The 20,900-nt window shown below is 39.8% G+C and overlaps 1 protein-coding gene and 2 long non-coding RNA genes across 4 annotated transcripts; 2 read left to right on the top strand and 1 right to left on the bottom strand.

Annotated features, from left to right (window-relative positions):
* Positions 1-532: 532 nt before the first annotated feature.
* atg13 (ATG13 autophagy related 13 homolog) lies at positions 533-15,011 on the top strand. 2 transcript variants are annotated; one of them, XM_084051065.1, is made up of 18 exons: positions 533-695; positions 2,252-2,338; positions 3,274-3,354; positions 4,066-4,185; positions 5,426-5,472; positions 5,702-5,842; positions 6,111-6,151; positions 6,262-6,358; positions 7,051-7,161; positions 7,801-7,891; positions 8,167-8,256; positions 8,623-8,709; positions 8,850-8,959; positions 10,079-10,238; positions 10,806-10,880; positions 11,463-11,573; positions 13,427-13,558; positions 14,517-15,011. In XM_084051065.1, exons 2-18 carry the CDS (start codon positions 2,264-2,266, stop codon positions 14,592-14,594), a joined length of 1,647 nt encoding a protein of 548 aa, XP_083907191.1. In that variant the 5' UTR covers positions 533-695; positions 2,252-2,263; the 3' UTR covers positions 14,595-15,011. The 2 variants fall into 2 exon arrangements, with proteins under 2 accessions (XP_083907191.1, XP_083907192.1); XM_084051066.1 differs by lacking the exon at positions 8,167-8,256 and having other exon boundaries at positions 14,517-15,007.
* Positions 15,012-15,279: 268 nt separating this feature from the next.
* LOC311040721 lies at positions 15,280-18,901 on the bottom strand. The gene is made up of 3 exons (XR_014600292.1): positions 18,815-18,901; positions 17,650-18,537; positions 15,280-16,827 (listed from the first exon to the last, which is right to left on the bottom strand). It is a non-coding gene; the product is annotated as an uncharacterized lncRNA (long non-coding RNA).
* LOC311040722 lies at positions 18,434-19,885 on the top strand. Its single transcript, XR_014600293.1, has 2 exons — positions 18,434-18,539; positions 18,820-19,885. It is a non-coding gene; the product is annotated as an uncharacterized lncRNA (long non-coding RNA).
* Positions 19,886-20,900: the final 1,015 nt, after the last annotated feature.

Below are 20,900 nucleotides of genomic sequence, written 5' to 3' on the forward strand. Positions count from 1 at the left end.
GTCTTGACAGGATAACATTCATGAATTTGAAAGTCCTTACAATGAACTTATAAAGGCAAAAAACGTACCCCATGTGTGTATTTGGGCCAGCTGGCAGAAGACCGTGTTGCCATGTCAGCTTATTATAAGCGACTTTGGTCTTGTTTTTCTGTAAAGTTGCTTGTAAAAATTGGTAACCGGTAGTTGTTGTTTTTTTTGGCTTGTTTCTAACGTGTAGTTGCTTATTTAGGCTTTTTTTTTTTTAAACTAGTGGTTCTCAAATGTTTTCATGAAAATGTGTTGTGCCACGGCCACCAGGGAGCATTTGTGAAGTTTATTCCAAATATTCCGCATGTTTTTTGAAAATAGCCTATTTACAAGCTCACAACGGCAACGTGTCGCATTGTGACGCGTTGTGAGCTTCTAGATCTGCCATTTTCAAATAGCTGATGCGGTTTAAAGTGCTCATGTGACCTAAGTTGCTTCTTTTGGGCTTGTTTAAACTTTTCATAGACCTTGCTTATTTCTCGCGCAAAATCTGGCAACACTGGCAGAAGAACTGCAGTGTGTTTGTTGTTTAGTCTCCTGTTCTTCAGCCATGTAACCGTGTGTAACATAGACTTATCTCGTTATTTCTGTATTTAAATGCTACATTGTGCTGCATAGGTTAAACACAGGAAGAAAAGATACCCAAGAGATTCTCTCCTCTGTGATGTGTAAGTATATAACGCTGTTAGCTTGGTGCTAACGTTAGCCACCACGGGCCACCATTGGTTGGTTGAACAATATTGAGCAATGTTTACAGAACCACCACCAGGAGCTAATAATAGTAGGCATAAAACAGGTACAAAGTTTGTCAATTTTGTCAAATTCAAGTTGCAATGCAACACTGTGGTGGTACTAATGTAATTGGTATTGTATATGATTTGACCCACGTCGATGTTTTTGTTGTTGTCTCTATGTTCTAGTATTGACTATAATTTTTTGATTGATTGATTTGATTGAATATTTTATCAACAGTTGACCCCAAAAAAAACACATAAAGTACAGTTCTATACAAAGGGATGCTAAAAGGATTAAAACCCAAGAAAGCACTATGGCTTGTTTCCATGTGTATTGTGTACTCAATTCATCGAAGCATTTAATGACAGACAGATATGCAATACTATGTAAAAACATCATATAAACGAGTAGTAATCAAAAAGAAAAATATGTACAGTAACCGGTTCTGGGGGGATGGGTGTAGGTAGGCGTTTGACTTTTTACAAGGGCCAGTTCCGAATTGCAGCCACGGTTTTGAAGGAGAAATAACTTAAAGTTTAGCATACTCATCATTACCTTGGCTTTTCTGCCATGATTTTGTATATTTAGCACAAGGCTGCCTGTTAGGCCCTCACATCACTGCAAAAAAAACAGTGCAGTTACACTTTTTTTAACACGCTTTCTGTAAAATTGTACATTATAGGTTAGGATACTTTTTTTTTTACATGATGACCAATCGACCAATTTAAGTATTTAAAATGTGTGTGTGAACACACACATGAAAGAAACACCATGTTATGAGCAACTGTTTGTTCTATTTAGCTGATGTAATGTTGCACATGATGCTGCACAGTGATAACCTGCATAAGCAGATTATAATACATTATAAGTATGATGCATTATAGACATGGGATACGTAGCAGGTGTTACCAAAAAAGGTATTCACAGGGTTCTACAGAACTGCTGTATTGCATACTGTAGGTGAAAGTAGTTCAGTAGTTAGGCTCAAGCCTTATTTAGAGCTATTGAGTGTATAGTAAGTGAGAGGAGACATGTCAACGTTTACATGTCTATTCTTGAGGATTACTCCCAGTAGAAAGGGAGAGGAGACTTGTTTGAACAACTGCCTTGATAAGCAAGATTTATTTATACAAATTATTTCTATATATATGGTGTGCAAGTGTTTGTACCACGTATAATAGTACCTGGATTATATTGAAGACAGGGCTTGCACATCAAATGAGAGTTAAGATGACTGTCACTGTTCATTACAATATTAGTTGTCTTAGTGTTGTCCAGTGTTCCACAGGCTTGAGCTCAGCATTCATTACCCTTATTGAAATTCAGTTCAATAAACATGGCCACAAAATAATAGTTTGTATTCCTTTTGAAGAGAGAAAAGTCTTGGACGTGGCAAATTCTGTCTTTTTAGCTGGGGACCCCTGGAACTCCCTCAAGGACCCCTGGTTTCCACTTATTTTTGTATTGTTGTCATGTGGTGTTGTGACAGGGTTGTGACATCATGGACGGTCACGGTGACCTGAGCTCCCAGGACAGAAAGGACCTGGACAAATTCATCAAGTTCTTCGCCTTGAAGGTCAGAGAACAGGAGATACGTTTTCTTGGATAAATAATGTTTGCCGTTTGCCTTTAAATGACCAAGTGACTTACTTTCTGAGGGCTATCTACGTTATCTTCTCCTGCTAATAGATTATTGCTATCTCTGTAGTCTCATCATGTATCATTAACTTAGAATGCAGGACTTTTCCCTCTTGGCTTCAGTTTTTCTGTTTACAGTTGCTATGGTCATTTTTTTTAGACCTGACCTGAAAAATATGTGCTATGAAAACAGCTTTATTTATTTTCGTTTATACAACAGTACTGCTGCACAGATAGATTCACACTGGGTGTTTTGAGAGTCACGGCATAGGCCTTATTAAGGATGGATCAAGTAACGGATAAATTCATTCAATCTTTATTTAAACCATGTGATTGCACTGAGGGAAAGCTCACAGAGTCAAAACAAAACCTTTGTTATAAATAAATACAGTTTAACCACATGATCCCTAGTAGCATCCCAATTCTGGGCATCTCGTAATAGGCGAACATTTGGCAAAATAGCAGATGTACAAGTTTACAACAATTTGCAACATTGTGAGCTTATAAATTAGAGATGTTATTTTCGACAAAGATTTGGTGTAGAGGGAAACAGGGGGGCGGAACAATTTTAGAGCCCTGGGGAACCCTGGTCAACAAAGTATATACACTAGACTAGAGTTTACGTGGTTAATACAATACGATTTTCTGGCTCAATGGACACACTTTAAATGACTTAAACCTGTTACTTGATTCTGTACAGTATCTGTGTTTCTAAGCAGTTGAAGTCGAGGCTTTTCTGTGTGTTTGTCGAGTTGTGTTTTCCTATGTAGTTTCATGACTGGTATGCACATTTCCTGTGTTATCTGTTCTCGCACCGTTATTGGTCGGTGTCTTATTTCCTGATTGGGGAGATCATTCATTTCCTGTTCTCAGACTGTCCAAGTGATCGTCCAGGCTCGTCTGGGAGAGAAGATCTGCACTCGCTCCTCCTCGTCACCCACCGGCTCCGACTGGGTAACCACGCTATTCCTCACTCGTCTCCTTCAATGCTTCATTGTGTCCTTAGTTAAGCCTTATGTGCTTCGTTCCTATCTCTCATCTTTGCACCTCTCTTCCCTGGAGGACAGATGTCAGGCTGCCTATTAACCACATGCGAAAATAGCACATCTACAAGCCCACAACTCGCAACTTACAGCGTTGTGAGTCTGTAGAATCTGTAGATCGGCTAATCTTGCCGAAGACATTTGGTGTAGAGGGGAAAAAGGAGAGGCCAAAGTATAGACAGCTGAGGAACCCAGGTCAGTGAAGTATAATGGTATAGTTAAAGCTTATGGAAAATAATTAACAGCACTCGAGAGTTGGCCTTTGTAGGCCTGAAATAGTAATGGAAAATGAAAAGCGTCCAAAGCGTTTTGGAAAGCGTTTTGGAAAAGCGCTACCCCTCCACCCATTCATTTTTCATCTCATTCCTCCACCATTCCATCTATCCAATCCACATTCACTTTGAGCAGTTAACGTAACACACTGTAGTGTCGAATTATAACTATTATTGTCCCATGACTCTATGGACACGGATCCGTTTGCACCAGCAATTTCTCTCCCTGTCCTGTTTTCGTCTCGGTTTTCATGGCTGTTTTGAAAAGTCTTCCAAGTTCAGGGTATTGTGTTACCCTTCTCTGCTTTCCACCCATTCCCTCTTTGTCTCTCTCTGTGTGTTACTTCCAGTTCAACCTGGCCATTAAGGACATACCTGAAGTAACTCATGAAGCTAAGAAGGCCCTGGCCGGCCAGCTTCCAGGCATCGGTCGCTCCATGTGTGTGGAGATCTCCCTCAAGACATCAGAGGTAAGATTGCAGTCGGCATCTGCCCTACGCCATGCTAACCACTGCGTTCGCCAGGGTAACAGAGGTAAAAGTAGCAGTACCTTCTGTCTTGAGACCTCCACATACCTGTTGATACTTCAGGTTAAATATCCTTTGGAAGCCAGCCCTTTTTGGGCAGAAGAGTATCCAAATACGGATCAATGGTTTTGCATGTTTTGTCAACACACCATTGACTGGAAACCAAAAGACTCTCTTCCAACTGTCCCTTGAAGATTTATAAAGTATTTATAACATATATTAGAAACAGCATGCCTTATCCTGGCCGCTCTTTCTTTCTGTCTGGTGCATGTGATGTTTTGGGTTTGTGTGTGTGTGTGAAAAGGGATGGGGCAATGGGGGAAGCGGTATAATAAAGGATTTAATTTCATTATCACAGTGCAACCAGAGGAGACAGGCTGCATGGAGACAAATCTTTGGACAATGACCACAAACATAAAGTTACAATGTTATAGTTTACATTGCAATATGTGTGCGCAACCCTCCCAGCTCCAATGTCAGTAGATCCTGCACATAACTCTGAACAGATTTCCGTTATTCAATGTTTTGTGAATTCTGCAAAAGATAAATGTAAATTTGTTGCTGCAATTATGTTTGTATCAGCAGTCAATCAAAGGTTGCGGTTTGAAAAGTGTCAGATTTTCTCCGCCCCATAGTCACTTTGTTTGCGAGTCCTTCATAAGAGGAACTACTCTGTAATGTCATTGGAATTACAGCTGCACAAGTTGATAGACAATTGTACATGAATGGATGAGATGTACACTGCTATAACTGAAAGGTGGCCACCATAGTTTCAAGAATGAGACCTCAAACGTGTGAGTGACATTCCACATGAGATGGAGAGAGGGAGAAAAGAGACCCATTTAAGTGGCTAAGACTTAAGACAGCTCGGACTAAGTTAAATGTGCGTGGACATTAAGACTCTTTTTAATTAAGAGTTTTTGTGCTAATGTCTTTGTATTTTTCTTGTTCACATGTGTGTGTGATTGAGTACCCGTACCCATAAGGTGGAGGGACAGAAGCATTTATAGTGATTTGAAATATATTAGAGAATTGAGATCCTGGGCCTGCTGTGTACAAAAAATATGAAGCTGATAGGCCTAGTAGAAAAGAATGCAAGCTTAGCTGCGGAGACAAACATGGAGACGTTGATGCTGGAACTAACTGTGATTTAATTCTAATAAAGTCTCTCTCTCCACACCAGGGTGACTCCATGGAGTTGGAAACTTGGTGCGTGGAGATGAATGAAAAGTGAGTGGGGTTTATTGTGTTTTTCACCGGGGGGCCTGTAGTTATTGGGTCAAAGGGATAGCTAATATGATTAAAATGATTGATCCCAGTAATGAAATTGGGTTGACACAGCAGCTAGTGACAGTAACAACACATGGAAGGATTAAGTGGAGAAATATCACTCTGGAAATTGCTATAGTCGCAATGTGTACAGAATTGTCACTTATATGTTGTTTTTGTGCCTCTGTAGGTGTGATAAAGATATTAAGGTGTCTTATACTGTGTACAACCGCCTGTCCCTCCTACTGAAGTCACTACTGGCTATCACCAGAGTCACTCCTGCATACAAACTGTCCAGAAAGCAGGGACATGACTATGTCATATTATACAGGTATTCACAATTTGCTTACACTGTGTGTGTGTGTGTGTGTGTGTGTGTGTGTGTGTGTGTGTGTGTGTGTGTGTGTGTGTGTGTGTGTGTGTGTGTGTGTGCGCGTGTGCGTGGGTACTTGTGCACATAAAAGAACACTGGTGTACTGTAGTAAGTCGGCAACTATTGATACTTTTTATATTAATCTAATAATCTTGAAGCACATTTTTCAGATAATTATTATTGTTTTATTATTTTATGCTTCAATGAATCCTCTGCTCTCCTCTAGGATATACTTTGGTGAGGTCCAGCTTAGTGGACTAGGAGAAGGTAATTTATAACTGGTTCAAACTTAACTGTCTGTCCAGCACACACCAAAACTAATTCATGTTTGTTCAAGGACGACAAAAAAAGGGTCTGTTGTGTGTTTAATTGTGTAGGTTTTCAGACGGTACGTGTGGGTGTAGTGGGCACCCCTATTGGCACCGTCACCCTGTCTTGTGCCTACCGCACTAACCTGGCATTCATGTCCAACAGGTAACACACACACACACACACACACACACACACACACACACACACACACACACACACACACACACTCGGGTCAACCATACAGACTGAATGTGACATTCAGTGGTGGAAGAAATACTCGCATATTTTACTTAAGTAAAAGTATCAAAACCATGATTTAGAAATACACTTGAACTTATACACGTCATACTTTGGTATTCAAAATGTACTTGAGTAAAAATACACGTCATACTTTGGTATTCAAAATGTACTTGAGTAAGTACAAAAAGTATTTGTATCAAAACATACTTAAAGTACCAAAAGTAAAAGTACTCATTATGCAGAATGTCCCATTTCATTTTTCAAATGTATAGACATCTTTTGAAAATAGCTGATCTACAAGCTCACAATGCATGTATGGATGGACCGTGTATGTTGGTATGTGTGGCTCCATTAAGTGTTGTGTTTAACCACCTAACTGCTCCCTCGTGCTGCTCACTCTGAGCAGCACGACGCTGCTGGGGTCGAGTGCAGAAAAGTGATGTTCCCTCAGACATCACTCTACAAGTACCCTTATCACTATAGCTTTTCTCGCTGGCCAGTATTCATCATTTCATTGTAATGGTTTTCTTGTCAGTGCAGGCGAGGGCCTTAGTACATTTGTAGAAGGTGTTATTCAGCAAGTGTCCTGTGGTTTTGCTCTGCTCCGTCTGCAGACAGTTTGAGCGCTCGGCTCCCATCATGGGGATCATCGTGGACCACTTCCTGGACCATCCCTATGGCAACCACCTGGCCCACCACAACGCGGGCCAGCCCTGTAACTACAGGTACTAAGAGATGGTACCACTGATACACGGTGTCATGTATATGAGGTCTGGTGTCAGTCAAGTATGTTCACTGACCTGTCACTATTGAGTGAGGTAACTGCTTGGTCATCCAAACACTCAGATTCAAGATTGCTTTATTTGTCATTTGTTTTACATCTGCAAGCAGCTTCAGAGAAAAAAACGAGATTATGCTTCGCCTAATTAAAGACGGCAAAGATTTGTAAAATAATAAATACCGTAAATAGTGCGAAAAAATACTGTATCGATCTAAATAAAGAAATCCTAAAAACTAGAAGAATTCATGTCATAAAAAACAAGCATAACCAGATAAAAACAGAATGAAATTCATCTATAGAGTTCATCTCATCTAATGCATAGGAATGCATACCTCCCAAGTTCGATGTACGGTACTCTCATATTGAGTACTATCAACTAAAAACTAAAACCTCCTTCCATCCCTCCATCTTCTGTGATCTTTTAGGATCATACATTGCTGAGAGCACTGGCTCTGAACCAACCTTGTGTTCATTCTTGGTTGCTACAAAGTAAAATTCAGACTCTTACCTTACAGGTCCATTTGTACACTCCATTTGTACACTTTTCTCACACGTGTGTGTGTGTGTGTGTGTGTGTGTCCAGAGCCCCAGGCGAGGAGGAAGGAGCGTTTGCAGGAGTTGAAGATTCCCAGGAGGTGTGCACCAGCACCTTCTCCACCTCCCCTCCCTCTCAGGTATAACCCAGCAAACGCACCCGGAGACACACAGTGACAATCACAGACTCTTTAGTTCTCTTCTTCACACATCTATATTCTGTTCTTTGTCTTTTTTTCCCCACTGTTTTACAAATGTTTTCATCTCCTGCTTTTCTCTCTTCTGTCTGTCCCCCTGTTTGTGTCTGTTCCTTCTCTCTGTTTCCCTGCCTCTGAATTGCCTGTCTGTGTGTCTCTGTCCGTCTGTCTCTCTGCTGTGCATCTGCGACCTGTGTGTGTGTGTCTTCCTGTCTCAGTGTGTGTGTACGTTGACTCCCTCCCCTGCAAAGGCATCTAAGCCCCTCCCCTTGGACAGTTTGCAACACGCTGGACCTGTCACTCACACTGTGAGTCTTATTGCTTATGGCTCTATGAGAGTGAGAGAGAAAGATGGTGTGTCATGGAGTGTGTTTGTAAGTGTAAACTGCAATTTTTGCACAAATCTGTATGTAAAAGATTAGCGTCTTCGCCATTTGGCGTTTAGATTGAAGTTCTTATGGTAAAGTATGAATGGAGATCTCAGTTTAGCTAAAGCTTTCTAAAGACTGGACAACCTTCCTCTAACCTTGTTCTTTCTGGCTTTCCTCAACCCTTTTTTAAAACATCCTTGTATGTGCTCTCTCTTTATCTGTGTTCTCTCATGTCTATCTGTCTCTGTCTCCGTCTCTTTTTAAAAAATACGAGTTTGTCTCTCTTTCCATCTGTCCCTCCAGTTGTACAGTTCAAGGATGTCATATCAGCACACCGCTGTAGGGGGAGCTGCTGACCTTTGTCACCCTGGTGCTGTCAACCCACACCAGGTAACACTAACACACACACACACACACACACACACACACACACACACACACACACACACACACACACTGTTCACATAACTCAGTGAGCAGTCCCTTCGTATTTGGCCACTGGTAACTGTCTTCATCTTTTTCCTCATAAGGTGTTGCATGCTGGGAAGGAGGGCGGGGTTGCGTTGGGTCCTGCCCAACCCGCTCATGGGGCTGATGCTCATGCGACAGTTGACCACGCCCCTCACACTCCTGGCAGCAGGTAAGACGTTTCTTCTATGATTTGATGATATTAGGGATGTTGTAACAATAAATTAACTATTCCGTTTTTTCTTTACAACTTCTATTTGATCTTTATCTCTTGTCTATTTTGGAGAGAAGTAATTTATAAGAAATAAGAGACCCATCCCAATATGGGACCAAAGTGGTGGACATTCAAAACCACCCTAAAAGAGCACCTGATCGCAAATTACAGCAGTACCTAGATAAGTCGTCTAGCTTGCCCCCAGACAGTACCGTCAGCAAGTTGAGGGTCGATCTTTTGATATCTCCACCATCGAGGGTGAAGTTGGAAAAGACTACAGAATACTAATTGATAAATACATCCCAAATGTGTTGCCACTCTCTGAAATCTCTGAAAACTCACTTGTTAAGACTACCACCTAGCACTTCTTATTCCTTGCATCACTTCTGTCGCACACAGTTAAACTGTAGTGATCAAACGTTAACCAAATGAGCAAAAGCAAAACAATATTTCTCCCTACAAAAGTCTGGTATCTAGAAGTCTATAACGAAAACGAATGCATAAAATTTCACTAACCCAAACATTATGTCTGTAATCCGTCACTTGTCTGCACCATGGCAGGAGCACGCTACATTTCCTATAGGTCCTATCTGTAGTGGAAAACGGAGTAAAGCGAGTAGAGTTAACCCATTAAGACCTGGAACTGTGTCATTTTTAGATTTGAGCTAAAAAGCATTATTTTACACTTTGGGCTATTCAAAAATAGCAGATATACAAGCTCATAGCGCGGCACCGAGTTTCGCGCTACGAGCTTGTAGATCTGCTATTTTTGAAAAATCGTGAAAATGTGTGCAAATCTTTGAATATATATATATTTTTAAAGCGAATATTTTTAACTCAAATCTTTGCTTCTGGGGGGTCCCTGGAACAAAATATTTTGATGGGGGTCTGCGGCCAAATACATATCATTTTGGAGGTCCTTGACATGAAAAAGTTTGAGCACCACTGATATAGAAACATATGTTTTTCAGAAAACTGTTGAGATTTAGGAGACATGTAGAATCGACTTCAGGTCTCAATGGGTTATGCCATTAGTCTTTGACACTGATGTAATATAATGTCTCGTTCTCTTTCCAGTGGAGATGATGAGGGTCTGTCCCACAGCACAGAAGGGAGGAGTGATGGAAGGAGAGATGAAGCGGGGAGGAGGAGTGCGTCTCCTTTTTGTGACCCGGTGGAATCACTGACCGCGTTCACCAGGAGAGTTGGGGCATTCGTCAATAAACCCAACACACAGGTTGGTCTGTCCCTTAAAACCAGTGGTTCTCAAACCTTTTCATGTCAAGGACCCCCCCCCCGCGGACCACCATCTGAAAAGGTTTTGTGCCAGGGACCCCCAGAAGAGAATTTGTGTTAAAAAAAAGAAGAAAAGTAAAAGAAAAGTCACACTGTATTATGATGATAAGAAATATCAACACTGTACTTTCATATTAAGTAAAAATAGGTGATAATATACCGTTTTTGTACCATTATAGTATTACTATAGTATTGTTAAATAGGTGATATTAATACTATGTCCTAAAAATACTATAATGCTTAAAATAACTATTTTATCTATTACTCATACAAATGCCACATTAGGCTATAACTGTATAGTATACTCATACTCATAAGTACTCATAGTCATAACATCACATAAAGCCTCAATATTCCATAACATCAAGACAATGCACATATTTTTGCACAATCTAATAAGGTTACAAACCTTTGCCTTTCACAATGTAGGGGAAACTGATTCAACTGTAGTATAGTTCTTTAACTGGTTGGTGTGTGTGTACGTGTGTTTGTGTGTACGTGCGTGCAGGTGGCAGCAAGTCTGGACTTGCCGTTTGCAGCCTTTGCACCCAGAGGTCTGGACAATGAGGAGAACGACCCCATGGTAACAACATTTATTTCCATTAGCCTTGTGTTACTTCACTAATCTCAAACCGCTGGACCAATGAGCGCCACATTTATTTTGCACACTGTCAGTATGCCTTTTAAAATATAGAACTTTAATTTGATAATGGAAGCAAATGGGGCTCTGTTGGGGCTGAAACCATGCCCAAATGTGGAGTCATAAACATCATATGACTCAGTATGTCATAGACATCTGACGTCACAGGCTGGCCAAATATAGTCCAAGGTCCACATTGTAGTTGCACTGCTCCCATGTGAATCCACATGATTAGATTTTCTTTTCTTAATCTTTTTTCTTTTTTTTTTTTACCTCACCACCACATTTGGCTTTGGTGGCTAATGATAGGTTTTACCTAAGGTTTATTCTGAACATAATTCTGTGTCTACAAGTGTAGTATTTGCAAAGTATGAACAGATTTAGCGGCGAGTATGTCAGTTTTAAAATGCTTTACATCAAACTAAGGAACAGAAAGCAAGAGAGAACCTTATAGTAGAGTGTCACTAACTGTGTGTGTGTGTGTGTGTGTGTGTGTGTGTGTGTGTGTGTGTGTGTGTGTGTTAGGTTCAACCCCCTGACTCACCTCAGGCGCCCTCCCCCCTGCAGGGCAGTCTGCACTCCCAGGAGTCTGAGAGTTCAGGACAACAACCAGATGACTTCGTCATGGTGGACTTTGTAAGAATCTCGCTTTTTCTCTGCATGGATTCATTAAACTAGTTATCAGTTGATGGTAAATCGATTGTGGTCTACGTCAGTGGTTCTCAACCTTTTCAGGCTGTGACCCCCAAAATAATCATATTTGAACCGGTTGAACCGGGGACCCCCCCACCCTGATTAGCACTTGGAATTGTTGGAGTTTATATTCAGTTTTACTCGGTTCCACAGTTACATTTTGTGAAAATAGCTGATCTACAAGTGTTGTGAGCAAATATTTTGCCTCTTATATTATTTGACAATTTGTCAAATAATATAAGATATATAAAATGTAAAATGTTTGACCGTTTTTTATAGTATAGTGTGTTGATTACATTTGACGCAGTAATGATCTTATTTCTATTTATTTTTTTCATTTTAGAGGTCTTAAAAGTCCTTAGATTGTCACTTTAGATACCCTGTAATACACTTAAACTGTATGTTTTGTTTACTGCTGAGTGAGAAAACAATGTTGCACATTAAGAAAATCATCTGGGGATCCCCCAAAATCATGTGGGGACCCCCCTGGGGATCCCAACCCACAGGTTGAGAACCACTGGTCTACGTTAACGACACAAACCCTGGCATCCCTAATCTGGGCATGTCGTAATAAGTGAACATTCGGCAAAAATAGCAGATTTCCTGAGGTCACTGAATAAGGACTTCACACAATATATGTGAAACAGCGATGCGGAAAAGAGCTGGACATTGATCTAAATGAAGACATGTGGCAGAATGCATGGGAAACGCAGTCAACCTCGACTAATTCTCTCATCTGGAGAGACTTTTGTTGGAAAAAACAGATCCGCTTCTCTATTGGTACCAAACAAACTGGCAACCTGCTGGAGGGAATGTGGAGGGACCATGGTTGATCATGCACATCTCTTGGTTCTGCCCTGTAATTCGACCTTTCTGGACGGAAGTAGCAACAACCATTAAAAAAAATCTGGGTTTAAGTATCAGTACTACATTTTCATCCTTGTATCTTGGGCAAATCTTATAAACATTACTTTTTGTTATTGATATATTGAATGTCCCATGACCTTTTTATTATTTTCTTTGTCTTGTAAAATCAATGAATAAAAAATAGCGGATTTCCAAGCTCACAACACGTATTATTTCAACTCGTTGTTAATCTCTCAAGAACAGATTCTGCTCTACGTTTGAATCTGTCGGTAGCCGTGTTGACAACCCGTGCGCATTGGTTTCAAGTGGGCGTGCTATCAGATCAGGAAGCAGGCCGCGCTTTACCCAATGAAATGTAGTGGGCGGGATTCACGTGTCCGTCGACCCTTCCCCCCTCGAAACTAACCAAAACTAATTTAACAATAGCCTCCGCGGAGCAGACAAAACCACGGAAAGATATTCACATTTTAACTTGCTCTTTCATCATAGAAACAAGTGGGCTTATAACCAAAACGATCTATGTTCTCTGGGAGAAGTGGTGTTAGTGTTCCGAGTAGAAATATTGTTAGTGGGAATGAAAACATAGTCGCACCACCTGGAAGTGGAGCGGTGAAGGTAGACCAAAACCCGGTTTCCTTGCGCACGTGTGCTGCGTTTTCTTCCGCCCAGAGCTAACTGAGATAGAGCAAACAGCAGAGGTCGCTGTTTTTCATTTTCAGTTAGATCTGGGTTCCCAGATTGACTCGTTGTGAGCTTGTAGATACTATATTTTCGCCAAAGAGATTTGAAGTAGAGGGTGAAAAGGGAGGGGGACAAGCACAGACCCCTGGGGCAATGAAGCATGTCCAGAAAAGCTGGTAAGCTGTAATTTCACAAAAACAACTGACAGTTGTTTGATGTTCATCCTTGATTCATGTTTGTTCTGTCAGAAACCGGCCTTCTCCAAAGATGACCTGTTGCCCATGGACCTGGGCTCCTTCTACAGGGAGTTCCAGAACCCTCCACAGCTGGCCAGTTTGTCCCTGCACATCAGCTCTCAGGCCTCTATGGCCGATGACCTGGTATGTATCTGAAACAAAGCTATAGGACCCCCCCCCCAAAAAAAAAAAAAATCAAATTGAGCATTGGACTCCTTCGGGTGCCGCCAGTTTGACCCCCCTGGTTTAAACAGTACAAGCTTTATTGGTGTTGAAAGAAGTGCAGAACGTGTTTGTGTGTGTGTGTGTGTGTGTGTGTGTGTGTGTGTGTGTGTGTGTGTGTGTGTGTGTGTGTGTGTAGTGTGTACAGATTGTTATGGTTATCTCTGCCTGAAACAAACACACACACATTCTACACACTAGGTGTGGAAAATATAATCGATTCAGCAATTAATCGCGATTTCGATATGGACGATTATTGAATAGATTATTAAAAATAAAAATCGATTATAAAAAAAAATGTATTGCACAGAGCAGCAGCCATATTTTGGTTGGTTATCAGAATATTGAGAAGCCTTTGTTATAAGTCAGTGTTATTTTACAAAAAAGGACTTGTTGGTTTTCTGCAATTGCTAATGTTGGCAAATATAACCTTCCAGCTGACAGTGACACATTTCTTCCATTCGTTTTTATTATCAATAAAAGATCACAATAATCGCAATTGAATCATAGCCCTCGGAATCGAATTGAATCGTCAGGTACCTACCAATTACTACTACACACATTAACCCATTAAGACCTGAGGCCGATTTGATAATGTTGCTATAATATCAGTGGTTATCAATTTTTTTCATGTCAAGGACCACCCAAAATTATATGTATTTGGCGGTGACCCCCATCTCAAAATATTTTGTTCCAGCCTTCCAGGGACCCTCAGAAGCAAAGATTTGAGTTAAAAATGTTATATATATATATGAGCTTGTATATCTGCTATTTTTGAATAGCTCAAGTATAAAATAATGGTTTAAGTGCGTTCCTGGTTTTAATGGCTTAATAGTACTAGTGATACTGCATTAACCCACTGCAACGTTTCTCTCTCCAGGACTCTCTTCCAGAGAAGCTGGCCGTCTACGAGAAAAACATTGATGAGTTTGATGCTTTCGTGGACATGCTACAGTAGCGAAGGAATGACTGGTTTGAGCGGAGGTATGAGAGGACCGGAGAACTTTGTAAAGTGTGTCCATGAAGGAACACCCCTCTATGTATGTGCGTGTCAGCTTGTATAGAAGAGCCTTCTCTTACATGTAAATAAACTCTCTCTTGTTCACACACACTTAGAGCTTTATTAGAGGATGGTCAGTCTTTTTCTGTCTGGTGGCAGTTCTACACAACTCATGAAGTGAAATGGTCTGTTTGCATCTTTGATAACCAAGCAATGTCCTTCTGCATTGCTATAGGCTACATAGCATAATACAGTATGTATGGAACAGGCTGGTTTGTTCACTCTCGATACAGTGTTTATCTAAAAGTACTATCTATAGGAATGATCTTTATTTACAAATTAATTGTAGATTCTGTTTATTGCTGCTAACGCATAATAAATAAATAAATATATATATATATATATATATATATATATATATATATATATATATATATAGTGTCATATCACTTGACGAAGCTCACGGCGAAACGCGGCGTGCTAATAAATCACTTGATGCAGTAGTAAGTTGTCCATCTCGAGTGTGCAGTCCCTTCCTTATGGAAGGTCCATCCTTTTTCATTGTGTGTGTGTGTGTGTATGTATATATATATATGTGTGTATATATATATATATATACACACACACACACACACACACACACACAAATATATATATAATCTGTGTCTCATCTTTATTGTTACATTAGTTTTATCCTATCCAGTGTTATACAATACAAGCTGGAATTTGATTTCATGATATACTATGTAACTTTCTTTTGACTCTATTTTTGATATAATCTTTTACCGTTATATTTTTCACAATAACCATTCCACATAAATGTGTTTTTTGACAACTTCTCTAAACACTATTAAACATTATTTGTGTTCGCGAGTGTCTTCCCCCGACACTTGCACCAAAATGGCAAATGTATTTATTTAGGTAGGTTTCTGACGTGTTTCTGACATGTGTTGTTGCTTTCCAAAATATTTACATCTGCCACCCACAATCACAGTTACTGTATAACAGGTGTAAGTAAATCCTCCTGGATGAATGAATCGGTTATTAGATATTGTCCAAAATTTCAATCACTGCATCTTGTATTGTAATAGTTATTGTTAGCAGTCTTGCGTACAGTAACATGCCACTCAGACTCATATTTCACTGTACCTTTATAAATGTGTGACAGATAAACCCTCTTGAATCTCTCTCGTTTTGTATATTGTGTGTAGCTGTATGATTGTGATTCATTCCTGTGTATCACATTAATTTACATTCCCCCCTTTACCTGAAAGCGGCACTATGTCATTTTTTTTCAATCTGTAAAGATTATGTTAATACAATATAACTTATACAATTAGGGTGGCTGTATTTTGTCTCCCTGCTCTTCTATTGAGACATTTAGCTTGTGTCAAAGGTCATGTCTCACCTACACAGGATCTGATGCGAAGATTCAATTTATCCCCTGAGCAAGCAGGCAGGCTCTATTAGCTCAATGGTTAAAAAACAATCAGCACTTGTGCAGGAAACTGGGTTCAAATCCGGGGTAGAAGAGGAAAGTTACATTTAAGATCAGTGGCCCCTGGTGCTACTGGTTTTCTACATTCACCTAGTACCTGCTGGCTCACCAGGTGAATTGAATTTAAACGTACTATTAGGATGGAAAAGCAGTGCTCAATAAGGTGAAGAATCTACAAGCTCACATCGTGTCACGGATGCGACACATTATGATCTTGTAAATCTGCTAATTTCCACGCCTGACACGGTTGTACGACAGAATAAATGAAGCAATAGTACAGTTACGCACAAACAAGACCCGAGAAAGAGAGCATCAACAAACGTACAAACTACAATTAATTTGCTATTGTTTCTCAATGATCTGCAGCAAGTTTGGACTTCAAATAAACGATGAACTGAGTGTGAACCAGCCAGTCAAGTTCCATACAGACAGTATTAGCTGGAGCACCACAGAGCTGGAGTATAGGGTGACTAGACGAGGGAGACAAATATCGTTGGTTTCTTGTAATTTGCCTCCATCCAATTGTTTTCTATGTACTCTGCCCCCATCTAATTGGTTGTCTCTAAATATATTTGGTTGGTAAGTACTCTGCTCTGAAGAGAGTACTTACCAACACATAAGACAGAGACCGCTCAGGGCCTGCAAACCACATGAACTCATCTAGAATAGTTCTGAACTCTGCGCCTCAATACTCTCTATAGTCCATGAGCCAGAGCCCCAAAATGGAGCAATGATTATTGAAAGAGTTGGCAAAACCATACCTATATTAAATTCTTTATAGGGTCAATATAAGTAAATAAATTTATGAAAACCTTTCCACAGGAGCAGCTTTTTCATATTTATCACACATTTTGTTATTTTCCCCATACGTACATGACGGGTGAAAAAAATTACAACTTACAACAAAAAAATAGTTATCATAATGAAACTTCCCCAGTTGATTACTTACATGAAGACAGTGATTTATCGTATTACAAGTTTTCTGAAATTGTATATTTAAATATGCAAATTGGGCATTTAGTCCATGAGCCAGAGCCCCAAAATTGAGCCAGATATTGAATATTCCCTCGTTAAAAACCTTTGACTCCAACATCTTAACAAAACGAAATAGGAATGTTGGCTTTGTCCAATGTTGATTCTGGAAAGTTATGCAAATTCGGGCATATTTTCTTAATGCCTTATTTGCATATTTAAATATACAATTTCAGAAAACTTGTAATACGTTAAATCAATGTCTTCATGTAAGTAATCAACTGGGGAAGTTTCATTATGATAACTATTTTGTCATTTTTTTCACTTGTCATGTACGTATGGGGAAAATAACAAAATGTGTGATAAATATGAAAAAGCTGCTCCTGTGGAAAGGTTATTTATTTGCTTATATTGACCCTATAAACAATTTAATATAGGTATGGTTTTGCTCACTCTTTCGATAATGAAATCTTGTCTGGCTCATGGACTACTACTGCTGACTTTCTATCCTATCGATAATGAAATCTTGTCTGGCTCATGGACTACTACTGCTGACTTTCTATCCTACCAGAATGTTCGGTTAATTGCAGTCATACAGTATTCCAATGACACCAGGTGATTGTAATTAACTATGTGGTAGAATATAACACCAGCAGTGGTGGCAGAGTTTAGAACCAGTGTTGTAAATGAGTGCAGCTTCAGACTGATACGCCAAATCTGATCTTTTGGATGAGAGTCCATACAGTGTATATTTTCTGTAAGTTAAGCATTACTCATGTCTATTTCGTTACCCCAGCATCCAATGTAGTTTGGTCGACGATGTCCCGAGTACACAAATAGATCTGATGACTAGCAAATAACAGTGTGGGCAGTCAGTCCTAAAGGATCTTATTTGCAGTCTGAACAAAGCCTTAGCCTATTACATTACAGGAGACCGCATGCAAGTGAATTGTCTGTCCTCACTGTATTAAGTCATCTTATATTCCAAATGGGACCCCTAACAATTCTGCCTTTCTATTATCAGGGAGTTCATTGACCTGACGTCGTTGTCATGCTAGCTCTCTTAATTCAGGGAGTGGTTCAACTTGAAACACCAGGTAATTACTCTTAAAGTCGAGCTGAAATGAAAAATGTGTTTTAACCCTTTTAGATCACATCCCTGTTAATATTGTGTCCTATTCAATTTGTATGTATTTTTATATCAACATCCAATCATTTATTTATTACTGTAAAACAATATACAGCAATTACCAATTTAAACCAATAATATGACATGAAATTAGTATCAATCTTCCACACAGAATATTCATCATGCTATAGACATAAAAAATTGAGTGTGGTGCTGTTACAATATCATTTTACATGCAAAAGTGTTGTTTTCCTGTTTGAATCACTTATTTAATTAATTCATTTCATTAATTATTTCAAAAACTGTCAAATGATCAGAAATAGCATAGATAAAATAGCTTAGATAAGCTATTTTTGACAAAAAAATATATATTCATCACAAACACAATACCAATATTGACATTGAGGTATCTGGTCTAAAATAGGGATATTTGATTTTGTCCATATCGCCCAGCCCTAAGATGACATATACAGACCAGTGGCTCTTAACTCTGCTCCCGCAGGGACTACAATTACTGCTGGTTTTCCATCACGTTGTGTCCAACAAGTTCCTCATTAGAGCTAGAACGGTGAGGAGGACATTAGGTGAATTAACTCCCTGACAGAGTAGAGAAGCAGCATCTTCCCAGCCGGTCTGAGGAATTGTTCTAACTAACCCATTTTACCCTGGCTAAATTAATCTGAAAGTCCTGCAGCTCTGTGGAGGGAAAAGAAAAAGGGATTCATGAACATTGTGCTCCAGCACAGGGGTCTTCAACAGGGGGTCCTCAGAGTTACTACAGGGGGAGGCCAAATGTTTGTGTGATCCTTCTTTTTTTTTTTACACGAACCCTAGCATCCCTATTCTGAGGGGAACATTAGCCAAAAATAGCAGATCTACAAGCTTGTGGATTGGCTATTTTCAGCAAAGAGGTTTGGTGTAGGGGAAAAAAAGATCAGACAAAGTACAAGTTTTCTAAGTATTGAGGGTTTAAGTGGTTACATTTCTGAAAATACATATTAACATGAATCCAACACAACGCTACACATTGACAGTGCTGTCAAACATGACTATGAAGCTATGAAAAATCAACACACTTTTATACAGTACAATATGTAGTGGGGGGGTCCCTGCTTCATCTCCCTCTCACCTAAGGGGTCCTTGGACGGAAAAACATTGAAGACCCCTGCTGTAGCATATTCTCTGCAGCCAACATAAAGGAGACACCTTGGTAAACGAGAGCAGGGCAACATATGGAGAGCACCATTCTCTTCTGCTCCAAGGACACATTGTGTCAAAGCGTCCTTGGTGCGCACATTGTAAAGCGTTTTGGACTCTTAAGGCACTATGGAAATGCAGACCAAGTATTATGTGCATTTTCATAGCATCTCTCATCTTACCAAGGTGTTTGCTCTATTTGGTTTGCAGCTTAGTTGTACACTAGGGTTTACACACTGAGACATTCTGTATGTATTAATGCAGCTTTTTAGTGGTGAATCAGCGCTGTTTTCTACAAGAAGCCCAGGTGCTAACTTAGCACAGCGCTATTGTTAATCTGTCTGAACACAAAGAGAACTTCAACTTGCACTTTCGTTTCTCTGCTGTTATTACTAGATGTCCTTGTACAGCATGACTGCTCTGTTCCGTTTCAATAAATCTACTCTTAATTCACCTGCCTTCTAGTTTCTTGTGTTTGGGCTGTTTGCCCATTTGCAATTACTACTTAAAGGATGCCACTGGAGTATTTTGTTTTCACCCAAGAGCCAGGGTGAGGATATCAGCATGTAACCCTGTGTGTTTGGAGCTGGGTTTTCACTCAGTATTGCCACCATAACCAGCTGACATGAATAACTACATAGTGGGCTGTGGTGGTCAACTAACACGCTAGCCTGGAGGAGAAGGGGCTGTGAGACGTTTCTCATCATACTATATTATGTCAGAAAAACTTAAGATAAAAAAAGACATGTCATACAGTACTGTTCAGTGCATAGGCTAATACTTTGTTCCTGTTAACCTAAATTGTAATGAATTGATTGGTCATCGTTTCAGTTTACTTATCTGATAAATAATTCACTAGTCACTTGAATAGCACAAATATGGGGCTCTGCCTATCATTGATTTACAAGTGCACCTGATGGGGCTCTGCCTATCATTGATTTGATATGCTGCATGCCATGAGTGTACAGTGGTATTTTCTAGTAGATCGGCTATTTTTGCTATTTTTTTTATTGGAATTCTGATTTTTTTTGGTGCTATTTTTGAATTGGGATCCTGAAAAGTAACATTTGTATTTCATTTGAAATGCATTTAGTTATACTTATGTTAACCTTATGAACTTAAACACAAATACATTGGACATAAAAAGACAGGTCATGTTTACATGTTTGGAATTGTAACAGCTGAAATCAATAATATATCAGTATTATGATATTAACCTGCGGGCCGCATTAAGTGAGGGTGGGGGCCGCATGTGGCCCCCAGGCCGCCAGTTGCTATGCTCTAACTGCACCACTGGGGTTTCTTAGTTGTCTACTGTCTTGTATGCTTTTCAGCAGTGGTGGGAGAAGTAAGGCCCAGCATCCCTATTCTGGGGGCGAACATTCGTCAAAAATAACAGATTTACAAGCGCACAACGTGTTGTGAGCTTGTAGATTGACTATTTTTAGTGAAGAGATTTGGTGTAGAT

Source organism: Gymnoscopelus microlampas (assembly GCF_963454915.1).
Source record: "Gymnoscopelus microlampas genome assembly, chromosome: 24".
Lineage (NCBI taxonomy): Eukaryota > Metazoa > Chordata > Actinopteri > Myctophiformes > Myctophidae > Gymnoscopelus > Gymnoscopelus microlampas.

Coding starts and splice junctions, on each gene's coding strand:
- atg13 (XM_084051065.1), top strand. CDS start 2,264: ATGGACGGTCACGGTGACCTGAGCTCCCAGGACAGAAAGGACCTGGAC. Junction 4,186..5,425: donor TCTCCCTCAAGACATCAGAG/GTAAGATTGCAG, acceptor TCTCCACACCAG/GGTGACTCCATGGAGTTGGA. Junction 5,473..5,701: donor TGCGTGGAGATGAATGAAAA/GTGAGTGGGGTT, acceptor GTGCCTCTGTAG/GTGTGATAAAGATATTAAGG.